This window comes from Melospiza georgiana, chromosome 4 (genome assembly GCF_028018845.1).
Source record: "Melospiza georgiana isolate bMelGeo1 chromosome 4, bMelGeo1.pri, whole genome shotgun sequence".
In the NCBI taxonomy this organism is placed as follows: Eukaryota; Metazoa; Chordata; class Aves; order Passeriformes; family Passerellidae; genus Melospiza; species Melospiza georgiana.
In genome coordinates this window covers 1352526-1367362 of record NC_080433.1, presented here as the reverse complement: position 1 = coordinate 1367362, position 14837 = coordinate 1352526, and the positions used below count along the sequence as shown (strand labels likewise).

The window sequence follows — 14837 nt, the reverse complement described above, 5'->3', positions numbered from 1 at the left end:
TGGCGGCGGGCGTAGTTGAGGGGTGGGCGGGAGGCGGGAGCGCGGCCGCGCGTGAGGGACGGGCGGAGCGGGCCGGCGGCCGTGAGGGGCGATGTCGGCTCGGGGCGGCTTCGGAGACCCCCAGGTGCCGGGAGGGGCCTCCCCTTCTCCGCAGCCTCGGGGGGAGAGGGGAACACGGGGCAGGGCCGGGGACATGGTTCGGGCAGCGCCCGCAGCCGGGAGAGCTCCGCGCGGAGAGCAAACGGCAGAAATTCTCCTTCCGAGCCTGTAAACCAGCGGCGTCTATACCGACATGGGCATTCAGCAATTCCTCGCTCGTTTTTCTGTCTCCTAAACCCCTTCAAGTCGCGTTTTATGCTCGTTTTTCTCCTTTTTTTTTAAATTAATTTTTTTAATTTTGGCTTCTCGTCTTTTCCATTTTGAAACAGTTTCTAACCCGGCGCATCCCCCCGAATCCCAAATATCAACATATAAAAACTCGTCTGGATACTGGTAAGTGAAATTGCTGTGGGGTAAAACCATCCAAAATTGGTGTAGGATGACAGAAAAATATAATTAATGTTTTAATTACCTCTGCCCGGAGCTAATTCATCCCAATTCTGCAGAATCCTTATTGTAGTTGTGATTAGTGTCACCAAATATTATAAAAATTATAGACATTTTCTATTTATAATTATAAAAATTATTAAAAATTCCTATTTACAATTATAAAAATTATTAAAATGTCCTATTTACAATTTCCTTCAAGTCTGAAATTTAAACAAGCACGAATTATACAAATTTATGTATATTTTATATATTTTTTAATGTATTTATGTATATTTATCTACACACAACACCGTGCAGCCCCCTGAAAATTGAGATTAAATGCTCTGTGTGTAGATGACCACATGTTTAAAGTCATTATTGTCTCAAAACTTGTTTATTTTTTTTTCTCCTCTTCTTTTTCAAAGAAGAATTTGGGGTTAAATAGGTTTAAACTGGGTCAGGCTCCCTTGTGGTGGTTCCCATAGAAATTATTGATGTTGGAATTTCTGTCCGTGGATTTTTCCTGTATCTTATCAAGGGTGTGAGCCAAGATCATTATTTGGGGGTGTCTTTGTGGGGCTTTTGTTGTTAGAGCAGCTGAATTTCATCCAGTAACGTTATCTTGTAGCATCCTCACCAAAATGTTGGGAAAGGAGCAGCAAATCCTTGGGTTTTTCTCTTTAATTCTACTTTCCTTGAGAGAAAAGAGGAAAATTGTGGCATTTTTGTACCTTTTATTGCCCTGTGAAAGAGGATCTACAACACACAGCTGTTTCCTTCAAAGCAATTAAAATGTAAGCCTCTATGGGCCTGAAGAAAACCTATAAAAATAAATAATTGTAATGAATTGATGTTTTTGTTGTTGTTACAGGAAATAGTTTGTCGAAATACATGGAAAAATTGGAAGAGATCAAAAGAAGTGAGTACCTGGGGAGGAGCAGGATGGGCTAAAAGTGGCTTGGTTGAAAACTCAAAGGGCAGGAGATGAATTCCAGGAGGTTTTCCTTGGAAATCTCCACAGATTTCATTTAAAAATCCAAGCAGGAATCGTCCAGATCCTTCTTGGTTATTGGATTGTGTTATTGGAAGCTCTCTGAGCTAAGAAATCCAGGCTGGACTGATCTGGGAAGATTTATGGATCGTTTCTGGGACTTTTATTTCACTTTTAGGTCACAACTTGAGCTCTTTAATCTTTATATAATTTAAATTCCTATTGACATACTCCAAAGAAGATAAAACCCAAGCTCTTTCCTTGTGTTTCCATTACTAAACATGGGCATTTTGAAGACTTTATGTTGTTCAGACTAATGAAGACCTAAATTATCTTTATTTCTCTATTTTCCCACCAAACCCAGGCTTTCCAAATAATTTTTCCCAACAAAACCAACGATTTATGACTTTATTCCCAGATTATTCTCCCATGAGGAGCCAGGAAGGCTCTTCAACCTCAGAGCTGCATTTATGGAGGTGAAAAAAAACCCTGAATTGAGCTGAAAGCTCCATGACTTGGGATTTGAGCTGTTCAGGTTGAGTTCCCAGCCCCACTTTCTGAGGGAATTTATTTGGTGCTATCAAAACAGCCCTTTGTCCGCGCCTTGTTTGTTGGCTTGGGGTTGGTTTTTCCTTAACACTGCAGGTCTTTTGGGGGGGGGAAAAAATGAAAAGAGGAATGACCTTGAGCTTTCCAGAATGCTCTGTTGACTGAGATTTCAGTGCTGGACACTGCCTGGCTTTTTATTTCTGCTGAAAATCTCGGGTTTTTTTGTGCCTTTCCAATCTCGGCGCGGATCTGTTCCGCGCGCTTCTTTTATTCCCTCCTCTCTCTTTTTTTTTTTTTTTTTTTTTGTGGAGGGGCTTTCTCACTCTGTGCGGGCTGAATGGCCGCCTTGTGCTGCCAGGGAGTGGAGGATTGTCCCCCTTGGTTTCTCAGGGATAGATGACACCCTTTGGATGCAGATTGAAATCCCCAGCACAGGCTCCTCTCTGTCCCCCGTGTAACCTGAGCGATCCCCGTGCGCGCCGTCAAAAATTCAGCAGCTGCACCCACCAGCCACCCATCCTTGGGAGGGCTCACTGCCTCAAGGACACGCACAGGAGGTCTCTCCCTTCTCCCTGCTCTGGTTGCCCTCCTCTCCAAAGCCCCGAGGAGCCAATTCCTTGGGAAACAGAACCATCCCAGGCAAAGCCATGTCAGAAAACCCCAACGGATCCGCCAGGACCGGACCGGGTACGTGGGGCTGCTCCTGGAGCTGCAGACAGCACTCCTGGGCTCTCTGGGAAGGTGTTTTGGGTGAAAAGGGCAAGATCTAGGGGGAAAAAGGCTTTTTGGGGGATGAAAAGGCTTTTTTGGGGTGAAAATTCCTTGTTTGAGGTGGGAAGGAGCCATGCAGGAGCTGCATCCTTGTTTGAGGTGGGAAGGAGCCGAGCAGGACCGGGTACGTGGGGCCGCTCCTGGAGCTGCAGGCAGCACTCCTGAGCTCTCTGGGAAGGTGTTTTGGGTGAAAAGGGCAAGATCTAGGGAAAAAAAGGCAAGATCTAGGGAAAAAAAGGCTTTTTGGGGAGTAAAAATGCTTTTTTGGGGTGAAAATTCCTTGTTTGAGGAGGATAGGAGCCATGCAGGACTGGACTGGGTACATGGGGCTGCTCTTGGAGCTGCAGGCAGCACTCCTGGGCTCTCTGGGAAGGTGTTTTGGGTGAAAAGGGCAAGATCTAGGGGGGAAAAGGCAAGATCTAGGGGGAAAAAGGCTTTTTGGGGGGGTAAAAAGGCTTTTTTGGGGTGAAAATTCCTTGTTTGAGGTGGGAGGAAGCCATGCAGGACTGGACTGGGTACATGGGGCTGCTCTTGGAGCTGCAAGCAGCACTCCTGAGCTCTCTGGGAAGGGATTTTGGGTGAAAAAGGCAAGATCTAGTGAGAAAAAGTCAAATATAGGGGTGAAAAAAAGGCTTTTTGGGGGTAAAAATTCCTTGTTTGAGGAGGTTAGGAGCCATGCATGACCCCACTGGGTCCGTGGGGCTGCTCTTGGAGCTGCAAGAAGCGCTCTGGGAAGGTATTTTGGGTGAAAAATGCAAGATCTAGCAAAAAAAAAGGTAAGATCTAGGGGAAAAAAGGCTTTTTTTGGGGTAAAAAGTCCTTGTTTGAGGTAGGAGAGAGCCATGCAGGAGCTGCATCCTTGTTTGAGGTGGGAAGGAGCCATGCAGGATCAGACTGGGTATGTGGGGCTGCTCTTGGAGCTGCAGGCAGCACTCCTGAGCTCTCTGGGAAGGGATTTTTGGTGAAAAAGGCAAGATCTAGCAAGAAAAAGGCAAGATCTAGGGCAAAGAGGCTTTTTTGGGGTGAAAATGCTTTGTTTGAGGTGGGAAGGAGCCATGCAGGAGCTGCATCATTTGGCAGCGGTTCTGCTTCGTTTTTATCCATCCAGCACTTCCCAAGCTTTGCTGCTTTTTATTTTTTGCTGCTTTTTATTTTTTGCTGCTTTTTATTTTTTGCTGCTTTTTATTTTTTGCCGCTTTTATTTGTCCTTCTAAATGAACTTTATTTGCCCTGACAGAAAGGCTCTTTTTTGGCCTTTGCTGAGCAGTTTTAATCCTTGAGCAGATGAAATGGGAAGTAATTACAGGAGTTAATTGTTGAGGGTTTTTTGGAGTTAAAGGAAGATTTAACAGCCTCAGTTGAGGTTTGAAACCAGGTGGTTTTGCAAGAACCACGAGGCTCATTTCCCATTAATTAACATCCTGAAATTCAGTTTCTGCAGCTCTTCATCCTCCAATCCATTTTTTGCACCTCCTGTGCTTCTGCCCTGTGGTTTGGATGTGCAGTGGTTATTTTGTCCTTTTTTCCTAGGACAACTTGGGAGGAGCAGAGAGGTGCTTTTTCTGCAAAAAATCAGCATTATTTAGGGTAGGATATTGAATTTGGGAACTCTGAATGTGTAGGGAAAGGATCCCAGCCTCCAGCATCCCCGTGGCTCTCCAACACAGCTCAGCTGGAGAATTCCCACAAGCAAATCCCACAGGAATTTTTTGGTGTGGTGGCTGCAGGAACGTGCAGGGCAGCCCTTCCCCCTTGTCCCCATGTCCCCTGGGCTGGTGGAGCCTCCAGCAGATGGTTTTAGAGGATTTGGAATCCTTGAGCTGAGTGGATTTGCCTCAGGAAGATGCTGAGCTCCAGGAGGGAGCAGCTCCAGCCCAGCCCCATTTCCCCAGGGACAAAGCTCCCTTTGCTCCCAGGACAGGTTATTCCATGGCAAGATGTTCCTCCTGATACCACCCTGCTTCTCTTTCTGCTCCTCCACCTTTTGTTTCCCTCCAGGAGGTTTTTCCCTGCCTCTGCAGGACCTGGATGGGATCAGCTCCCACCTTGGCTCTGGAATCTCTGCCCTGGGTCTCTGCCAGCAGCCCTGCTCAGTTTTCTTCCACCCTAAGCTGTGTCTTCAGGATTAAGATTCAATTAGGCCAGTTTCTTGTATTAATTACCCATTAAGACTCAATTAGTCCAGTTTCTTGTGCCAGTTATCCGTTCCTGGAGAGATCCGTGGCAGCAAATGGAAAAAAATCAGAATTTAATTGTCAGATAAAGTACAAAATCTTGGATTTTTTGAATTGTTAAGATTACACCTGTGTGTTTAGCTTGGTATTTGCAGAGACACAATGCCCCATGCTCTGATACTGCTGTTATTTACACAAATTAAAGGTTAAGGTAAATTAATCTTTTGGTTTAAGGAGCTCTGTGACTCCAGTGGGCTCCAAAGAAGAGCAGGGAAAGGGGGAAATCCTGAACTTCCTGCACCATGGAAAATATAAATTCATATTCAAGGAACTAAATCTGCCTCTCCCACTTCATCATATCTGCACAAGATGTCTCTTTATAACTGGTCTCAATCAAAATCTCTCTTTATAACTGGAATTAATCAAAATCTCTCTTTATATCTGGGATTAGCTAAACCTTCTCTTTTAACTGGTATTAATCAAACCCTTCATTTATAGCAGGTATTTCACAAAGCCTCCAGGTTTGCTGCTCTCATCCTTCAGCACAACCTGCCCTGAATTCCTGCCTGGCTGCAGCAGAGTCTCAGAGAAAAGCTGGGATTAAGCCATGACCTGGTGTCTAAAAACACTGGGAATGGACTGGAAATTTACCTTTGTTTTGTTTTTGTAGATTACAGGTACAAAAAGGATGAGCTGTTCAAGAGGCTGAAGGTGACAACTTTTGCTCAATTGGTATGTACAGATCCTTCTCTCCTCCAAAATCTTTTAGGAGCAGCATTTTTCCTTGGAATAAAAATTCCTCTGTAATTATTTAGCTTTAGCTGTAATTATTCTGTCTTGGCTTCTTCCTGCCTTTAATAAAAGCAAATAATTCAGTTCCACAGGGGCCAAATGCCTTTAATTACAAATTAAAGTTTGTGGTGACCCCATCTTTGAAATTTATTCCTTATTTGATTTGTCCTTTAACTTAAAAGGATCTTCAAGCATCTTGCAAAAGAAAAAGGCTGTGTAAAACAGCAGCTAAATCTGAGTTTTGTTTCTACAGCCCTCCCTGTGTAAAACAGCAGCTAAATCTGAGTTTTGGGTCTGCAGCCCTCCCTGTGTAAAACCACCTAAATCTGAGTTTTGGGTCTGCAGCCCTCCCTGTGTAAAACCACCTAAATCTGAGTTTTGGGTCTGCAGCCCTCCCTGACCCCAGGTTTAACTGCAGAAGGGAGCAGCTGGGACTTTAAGGCTGTCTGTGCATTATTTTATTTAATCATCCTATTAAAAAAAATAAATTGATCAGGAAATAAAGAGCTGGGGAGTGCTGGTTCAAGAAAACTGCTTCAAACTAGAAAAAAAAATTATCTTCTCAGGAGGGGAGGAACAGGAAGGTTAAACTCAGGAATGTGAAGAGTGGGATCCTGTAGACTCAGAATTTTTTCTCCCTGGGTTGTTTTCCTTGAGCTGCTCCCTGCTGTGGATGTGGGATCAGTGTCTGCTGGATTTTGTGCCCTGCAGGTTCTCCAGGTGGCCTCTCTGTCCAATGAAAGCCTGGAGGTGACAAACGAGGAGCTGCACAAGCTGCAAGGTGACAGCACTGATGGCAGGGACAGAGGGGGAGCTGGGGGTCACTGCCAGGGCGTGGAGTGGCAGATGGGATTAATCAGGAGGAAAAATGGAAAATCAAACTTCACCTGTGGCCTGGGAGTAGAAACACTCCTTAAAATGAAAGGTTTGCAAATAGGAAAAGCCTTGTGCCGGCAGCAACATAATCCACATCAAAAATTCTGCTTTATTGACTTCTTCCAATGAGAGCTCAAGCCCTGAAAAAATCTATGAGCTCTTTATTATTTTCAATAAGGAGGCTCTGGGTAAATTCTCCTGGCTAAGAGGATGAAGCTAAAGCTGTCACACTTTTCTTTCCAGGAATAGAAACTGCCCTCAGGAGCTGCTTGTTTACCTGGTGCAGCTGCTGAGCTCCCTGTTCTCTCTGCAGATGCTGGTGCTGCAGGGGACGACGGAGCGGGGACGAACGGCAAAGGGAGCCCCGAGGGGACAGCCAGCCCTGTCCTGTTCCTGGACAGCTCAGGGGCAGGGGAATCCCTCCGCTCCACGCTGCAGAGGTGCCTCACACCAACACCATTCCCTTCCTGTCTCAGCTGAGGAGTATCTGAGCCCAGCTGGGGATGTTCAATTGCTGCCGAGGGGTTTTGTCCTGTGTTTGTCGTTGTAGGTGAGAGGGAGGGGGTTGGCAGGATTTCCTGGTGGAATGGGTTTGCATTAAACAGCAACCCAAGATTGTTGTCACCTGATGGTGGTGTGACGAGGAAATGTGTTTGTGGGATTCCATCCAGCCCCCACATTCCAGGATTTTGGGGATAACACAGTGCTCTGGTCAGCTCAGTCATGGGCATTCCTGTTGGTGATGGTTTTGTGTGGATATGGAGGGACAGGACACAGGGAATGGCTTCAGAGTGACACAGGGAAGGAATTCCTGGCTGGGAGGGTGGACAGGGGCTGGAATAGAATTCCCAGTGAAGCTGGAGCTGCCCCTGGATCCCAAGGCTGGCCTGGACACTTGGAGCAGCCTGGGATAGGGGGAGGTATCCCTGCCCATGGCAGGGAGTGGAATGAGATCCTTAAGGTGACTTCCCACCCCAACCATTCTGGGATTGCAAATAATTCCAAACCCACCCCGTGAGGGGATCCCAGGATGGTGCTGGAAGAGGAAGCTTTAGCCCAGCTCCTCCCCAGCCCTGGGAGTGGTGGTGACACACAGAAGCATTCCTCAAGCTGCCCTTCCCTTTGCAGTGTGATCAGTGGGGTCGGGGAGCTGGACGTGGAGAAGGACTCTCCCAAGAAGGAGGAGCAGGACAGCCAGGCCAGGGAGAGGCCCTACCCCGACTGCCCCTTCCTGCTGCTGGACGTGCGGGACCGCGACGCCTACGAGCAGTGCCACATCGTGGGGGGTGAGCTCTGGGCACCTGGGCACGCACGGGCTGCAGCTCTGGGCACCTGGGCAAGCGTGGGCTGCAGCCCTGGGCACCTGGGCACGCGTGGGCTGCAGCCCTGGGCACCTGGGCACGCACGGGCTGCAGCCCTGGGCACCTGGGCACGCACGGGCTGCAGCCCTGGGCACACATGGATTGCAGCCCTGGGCACCTGGGCACGCACGGGCTGCAGCTCTGGGCACCTGGGCATGCATGGGCTGCAGCCCTGGGCACCTGGGCACGCACGGGCTGCAGCTCTGGGCACGCACGGGCTGCAGCTCTGGGCACGCACGGGCTGCAGCTCTGGGCACCTGGGCACGCACGGGCTGCAGCCCTGGGCACCTGGGCACGCATGGGCTGCAGCCCTGGGCACCTGGGCACGCACGGGCTGCAGCTCTGGGCACACTTGGGCTGCAGCCCTGGGCACCTGGGCATGCATGGGCTGCAGCCCTGGGCACCTGGGCACGCATGGGCTGCAGCTCTGGGCACCCGGGCACGCGTGGGCTGCAGCTCTGGGCACGCACGGGCTGCAGCTCTGGGCACACTTGGGCTGCAGCCCTGGGCACTGGGGCACACATGGGCTGCAGCTCTGGGCACACTTGGGCTGCAGCCCTGGGCACCTGGGCACGCATGGGCTGCAGCCCTGGGCACCTGGGCATGCATGGACTGCAGCTCTGGGCACCTGGGCACGCATGGGCTGCAGCTCTGGGCACACTTGGGCTGCAGCCCTGGGCACCTGGGCATGCATGGACTGCAGCCCTGGGCACCTGGGCACGCATGGACTGCAGCTCTGGGCATGGGGACAGACTGCAGTTCTGGGCACAGATTGACTGCAGCTCTGGGCACAGGGCCTGCCTGCAGCTCTGGGCACAGATGGATTGCAGCTCTGGGCACAGATTGATTGCAGCTCTGGGTACAGATTGATTGCAGCTCTGGGCACAGGGCCTGCCTGCAGCTCTGGGCACAGAGGGATTGCAGCTCTGGGCACAGATGGATTACAGCTCTGGGCACAGGGCCTGCCTGCAGCTCTGGGCACAGATGGATTGCAGCTCTGGGCACAGATGGATTGCAGCTCTGGGCACAGGGCCTGCCTGCAGCTCTGGGCACAGAGGGATTGCAGCTCTGGGCACAGAGGGATTGCAGCTCTGGGCACAGAGGGATTGCAGTTCTGGGCACAGATGGATTGCAGTTCTGGGTACAGATTGATTGCAGCTCTGGGCACAGATGGATTGCAGCTCTGGGCAGGGCCTGCCTGCAGCTCTGGGCACAGATGGATTGCAGCTCTGGGCACAGATGGATTGCAGCTCTGGGCACAGATGGATTGCAGTTCTGGGCACAGAGGGATTGCAGCTCTGGGCACAGAGGGATTGCAGCTCTGGGCACACCCCTGCTGCAGTTTGTCCCCCAGCTGGAACCCCACTGTGTGCTCCCAGTGCTTATCCAGCACATCTTCCTGGGAGGGCTGATGTTGATCCCACACTCAGTGGGTTGTCTAGGCTGTTGTATCCCAGGATGTTGGTGTTCAGCCTCTGGGTGATTTGCACTTTTTTTTCCCCTTCTGCAGCCTATTCCTATCCCATTGCAACGTTGTCTAGAACCATGAATCCCTACACAAATAATATTCTGGAATATGTATCCTTTGCATGAAAACATGGGGGGATGTTGGTGGGGGTTCCCAAAATCAACTGGGGCTTATCCAGGCAAAGTTAGGATGGGACAGGAGTTACCTGGTGCAGCTCCATTGCCCCCATCAGATGCTGGATTCTGCTTCCTCAAGGTTCCTCTTGGCTGCAGTGGGAGCTGCCTGGATTTGGCATTTCCCAGGATTTTGGCTGCTGGGAGGCCAAGCCAGACCTGGGCACTGCTCTCCTGCTGCTGCTCTGGGGATGCACCCATCAAATCCTTTGGCTTCTTCTCAGCACCTTGATGGGACTGGGGACAGACAGAGCATTATTAAGGGGGATTTTAGGCTGGCCATTCCCAGGCTGTTGATTCTGAGGGGCTGTTCCCATTCCCAGTCTTTAAGCAATGCTGGATCCAGTGGGAATTAAGCTGTGTCTGGCCAGCCTCAGCCCCTGAGAATTCCTCAGGGAGAGCATTCCTACTTGCAATCCAAGTATGGAGTCTTTCCCTCCCCAATCCCATTTGTCTGTTGCTTCCTAAAATGTTTCAACATCCCTGAAGTTCAACAGTTGACTCCTTGACAATTCCCATGGCAGAAAAACGCCCATGGCAAAATCATCATCGTGTACGACAACGACGAGCGCTTGGCCAGCCAGGCAGCCACCACCATGTGTGAGAGGGGCTTTGAGAACCTCTTCATGTTGTCTGGGGGTAGGTGGGGCTGGGAGAGCTCCCCCACACCTCCTGGGGAAAGGGAGCAACTTGTGGGAGCTGGAGATGGGAAAGGTCTGGGTTGTGGAGTCATGGGATGGTTTGGGTTGGGTGGAAGCTGAAGGATCAGCCAGTCCTGTCCCTGTGGGCAGGGACACCTCCCACTGTCCCAGGGTGTTCCAGCCCCAGTGTCCACCTGGCCTTGGCCATTGCAGGGATCAGGGGCAGCCCCAGCTGCTCTGGCAATGCCAGCCCAGGCAGGAATTGCTCATTGCCAAGATGCCACCCATGGCTGCCCTCTGGCAGTGGGAGCCATTCCCTGGGTGCTGTCCCTGCAGGCCTTGTCCCCAGTCCCTCTGCAGCTCTGCTGGAGCCCCTGCAGGCCCTGCCATGTGCTGGGAGCTCTCCCTGGAGCCTTCCCTGCTCCAGGGGAACATTCCCAGCTCTGGGAGCAGCTCCAGGGCCTCCTCTGGACTCTCTCCAGCAGCTCCACGTCCTCCTGCCATTGTCCCCAGAGTCCCTGTGGGATCTCACCTGAGAGTTCCCCCTTTCCTGCCGCCCACATTTCTCCATCCAAACTTTGCACCTCCAGCTCCACAAATCCCTCCTGACTGGTCCCTCCTGACCCACCCAGCTGTGGTAACAGCTGCTCTGTGTCCCTGCAGGCCTCAAGGTCCTTGCCCAGAAGATCCCAGAGGGGCTGATCACCGGCACACTGCCCGTGTCCTGCCAGGTGCCAGCTCCCCCAGGAACTGCCCGCAGGAGAGCAGCGCCCAGGGTGCCCCCCACACGGGCAGAGAACAAGTGGAGGTTTTCTGCAGATGATCTCCAGAAGTTGAGGCATTACCTGGCTGAGGAGCAGATGCCTTCAGATGCTGCCAGTAAGAGACCAGTGCTGCCTTTTTGGGCTTGCCTAGACACAGAGGCCAGGCTGATCCCTCAGGGTTTGGCCTTTATATTTTTCACATTCTGTGCTGCTTTAGTGTGTGGGGCTGGGTTCACATTCAGGGATGGTGAGCTGTGTGCACAGAGCAGGGAGACAAAACAATTGCTGCTCCAGCTGGGCACCAAGGACAAATGCCCCAAATCTCAGCCCAGGAGCACAAACCCCGTGGGCTGGAGAGAGAAAAACAAGCAGGGTGGGACTGCCTGGGCTAAAGCTGCAATGGGACAATGAACTGCAAGGTGCAAATGGAGCAGAGCTGATCCCAGGGAGAGACCCCGGCAGCGCTCGTGCATTTTGGGGCCGTTTTGGTTCATCTTGGGTGCAGTCCTGGCTGGGCTCTGGTGCTGCCCAAGGTGCAGCCATGCAGGAGATCCTGTGAATGAATCCCTGCTTTACTCTATAGTTCCATCTAGATCAGCCTTCACAAGGCATTGAGGCAAAGTTCAAAGAATAAAGGGAGATATATTTAATCAAATACCTTCAGGTACATTAAGGGCAGATGAAGTTAATTAACCTTTCATGTGGAGTTTAGTCATGCACTAATACAGTACAGGATTTGAAAAATATAAATGCTAAAATTTATACTAAGGCATCACCAGAACACGCTTCAACCTCATGATGGAATGGTTGGGTGGGAAGGTGTAGGTGCAGAGTTTGTGATAATTGGGAGTGGGGCTGCCCCAGCCTCATCCCTCATTGGCTCCAGCTGTGAGGAGCAGGTGAGCAGCATTGACAGCAATGAGCCATGGAGTGCCCAGGGGTGCTGAGCAATCACGAAGGGAAACAGAGGGCACACAGGTGCAGTGCATGAATGTGAGGGGTAAAAAAGGTTGGGCTGAAGGACAAGGAGGGCAGATGCCTGTAGCCTTCTGAAGTGGGGTGGTGTTACTGTGTATGGGGTGAAGCTTTCTGATACTGTATGGTGATACTCTGGGTATGGTGGCTGTCTCAACTGTGATGTGTGCTGTAGCACTAATACAGTGCAGGATTTGAAAAATATAAATGCTAAAATTTATGCTAGGGCATCACCAGAACATGCTTCAACCTCATGATGGAATGGTTGGGTGGGAAGGTGTAGGTGCAGAGGTAATTGGGAGTGGAGCTGCCCCAGCTTTGTCCCTCATTGGCTGCAGCTGTGAGGAGCAGGTGAGCAGCATTGCAGGTGATGAGCCATGAGTGCCCAGGGGTGCTGAGCAACCACAGAGGGCACAGAGGGCACACACATTAGGGGTATAAGAGGTTGGGCTGAAGAATGACAAGAGCAAATGCTTGCAGCCTTCTGAAGTGGGGTGGTGTTACTGTGTACGGGGTGAAGCTTTCTGAAATTGTGTGGTGATACTCTGGGTATGGTGATTGCCTCAACTGTGACATGTGCATGACAATAATGCAGTATAGGATTTGAAAAATATAAAAGCTAAAATTCTTAAGGCATCACCAGAACATGCCTCAACCTCATCATGGAACGGTTGGGTGGGAAGGGGCCTTAAACCCCATCCATCCCACCGTGGGAAGGGACCTTAAACCCCATCCATCCCACCATGGGCAGGGACACCTTCCCCTCTCCCAGGCTGCTCCAGGCCCATCCAGGCTGGCTGGAACACCCAGGGATGGGGCCCCCCGACCCGTGCACAGCCAGTTTGTGACCTGGGCCTGTTTCTCCCGCAGGCCGCCTCAGCCGGGGTCTCTCGGGCCGCGACTCGAAGCTCTCCTCGGCCAGGAGCAACCCCGGCCTGCACAGCTCTCCCCGCAGCCTGGCGCCCCTGAGCAGCCGCTCCCACAGCAGGACCAGCGTCCAGAACAGGCCCTGGAAGTAAAGCAGAGCCCGGTTTGGGGAATGCTGAGCAGTGCAGTGCAGCCCCTTTGTGCTTTTAGGGATCGGCAGGGAAAAGCAGCCCTGGTGAGAGCCGGCAGCTCGGGTAAGGCTGGGCAGCTGCAATGGCATCACTTGGGGTGCAGGGCAGGACAGAGCTGATAGAACTGGTTTTGTAGGGGAGGGAGAAAACTCCTAGTAAAGGCTGGCACCAGTAGAAACTGTCCCACAAAAGTTTTTAGTCCAGCTGGAGGAATTTGTGTCCGTAACATTCCCAGGTCTGGAGCTGTGAGGGTGAACAGGCCACAAATCATCTGTGAGCACGAACTTTGGTGGTTTTAGCAGAGATAAAGACATTCAGCATCTTGACAAAAGTGAGAGAAGATCCTGGAAGGGTTGCTTCTTGGTTTTTTTAAATAAATTATGGTAATGAACAGAAGTATTTGTAAAAAATATTGGTTTTATTGCTCAGTTGGTGCTGTGACAGCCGTGCTTGCTTATGGACACTTTGTGAATAGTTGTGTCTTTTTCAAGGTGACCTGAAGGAGAGTAACTGGATTTTCTTTTCCCAATGACTCCTTTGCCAGTGATTTTTTAGGAGTTTCTTTAAGGTTTAGGGTGGCTGAAGGAAAATTTGTTGCTGCTGCCTCGCCAGGGTCCCTAAAACCCAGCAGGGCCCTGGAATCAGGAACTGAACAGTTGGAAAAGTGAATATCACAAATTTTTCCTCAAACTGGTGCTTCTGGATAAGCTGGGAATCCTCTGATTTTCCTGAGCTGCCTGTGGGACCCTTTGGAAGTGATTTTGGAGTGATTCTGCTCTCCAGTTTTCCATCTGGCATTGCTGAGCCTGGTCCTGCTTTGGTTATCGTGGTCTTGTGGGGTTTGTGTGTATTTTTGGATTCGGTGTTTTTCCCCCTTTTTGAACCAGACAATTTTCAACACATCCCAAAACTCACTGGTGACTTTGGGATAATTCTGATGAAAGGACAAAAAGTAGGAGAAATGGCACATAATTTCCTGTTTGGGAGATTAGGACTCAACATCCCTGAGCACGTTTATCTTTTATTGTGACTGTGAGTGTGAAATGAGACAGTGCTGACTGCAGGACTGGCAGGTTCAGTCTGATAAGGTCCTGCTGCTGTGGGAGTAGATTTTTCCAGCTCCATGAGCTCTTGGCAGTGTCATTGCATTGGCTAAAATCCTGATTTTGCTGTCCAGCTGTGGGAGACAGATCCAGAATCCCTGGCTGCTCTGTGCTGCATGAAAACCTCCTGGTGAAACTTGGATAAAACTGGCTTGAGTTGTTTGTGATCCTCCAAATCCCAGGAATCAAAGCAAGGACTGCATGTACTTTCCCACCATCTCCGTGGATTTGTGTGGATTTGGACTCCTGGTGTTGTTTGGAGCAGAGTCAAACTCCCTAGAGGCTGAGAGGTTTAATTTAATAAAAATGTAAATTACAGCATCTGTTTGGGTGGTTTATTTGCAGCTTTGAGAGCTGTGGAGAGCCTGGAAAGGCTGGGAGTGAGCAGGGGCTCAGCTCCCCATTCCCTAGGGATTGCAGCAGGTGAGGAGGGGTCACACAGTCAGAAAGGGTTGGCTGGGAAGGGACCCTAAAGCCCATCCAGTTCCAGCTCCTGGGCACCTCCCACTGTCCCAGGGTGTTCCAAGCCCTGTCCAGCCTGGCCTGGGACATTCCAGGGATCAGGGGCAGCCCCAGCTGCTCTGGCAATTCCAGCCCAGGCAGGAATTCCTCA

At 50.7% G+C, this 14837-nt stretch overlaps 1 protein-coding gene across 1 annotated transcript; it reads left to right on the top strand.

Annotated features, from left to right (window-relative positions):
* Positions 1 to 59: 59 nt before the first annotated feature.
* Positions 60 to 14511, top strand: CEP41 (centrosomal protein 41). Its single transcript, XM_058022138.1, has 11 exons — positions 60 to 124; positions 429 to 492; positions 1400 to 1447; positions 5684 to 5745; positions 6517 to 6586; positions 6995 to 7121; positions 7810 to 7967; positions 9553 to 9620; positions 10208 to 10322; positions 10988 to 11203; positions 12934 to 14511. Exons 1-11 carry the CDS (start codon positions 92 to 94, stop codon positions 13080 to 13082), a joined length of 1110 nt encoding a protein of 369 aa, XP_057878121.1. The 5' UTR covers positions 60 to 91; the 3' UTR covers positions 13083 to 14511.
* The last annotated feature ends 326 nt before the right edge of the window (positions 14512 to 14837 follow it).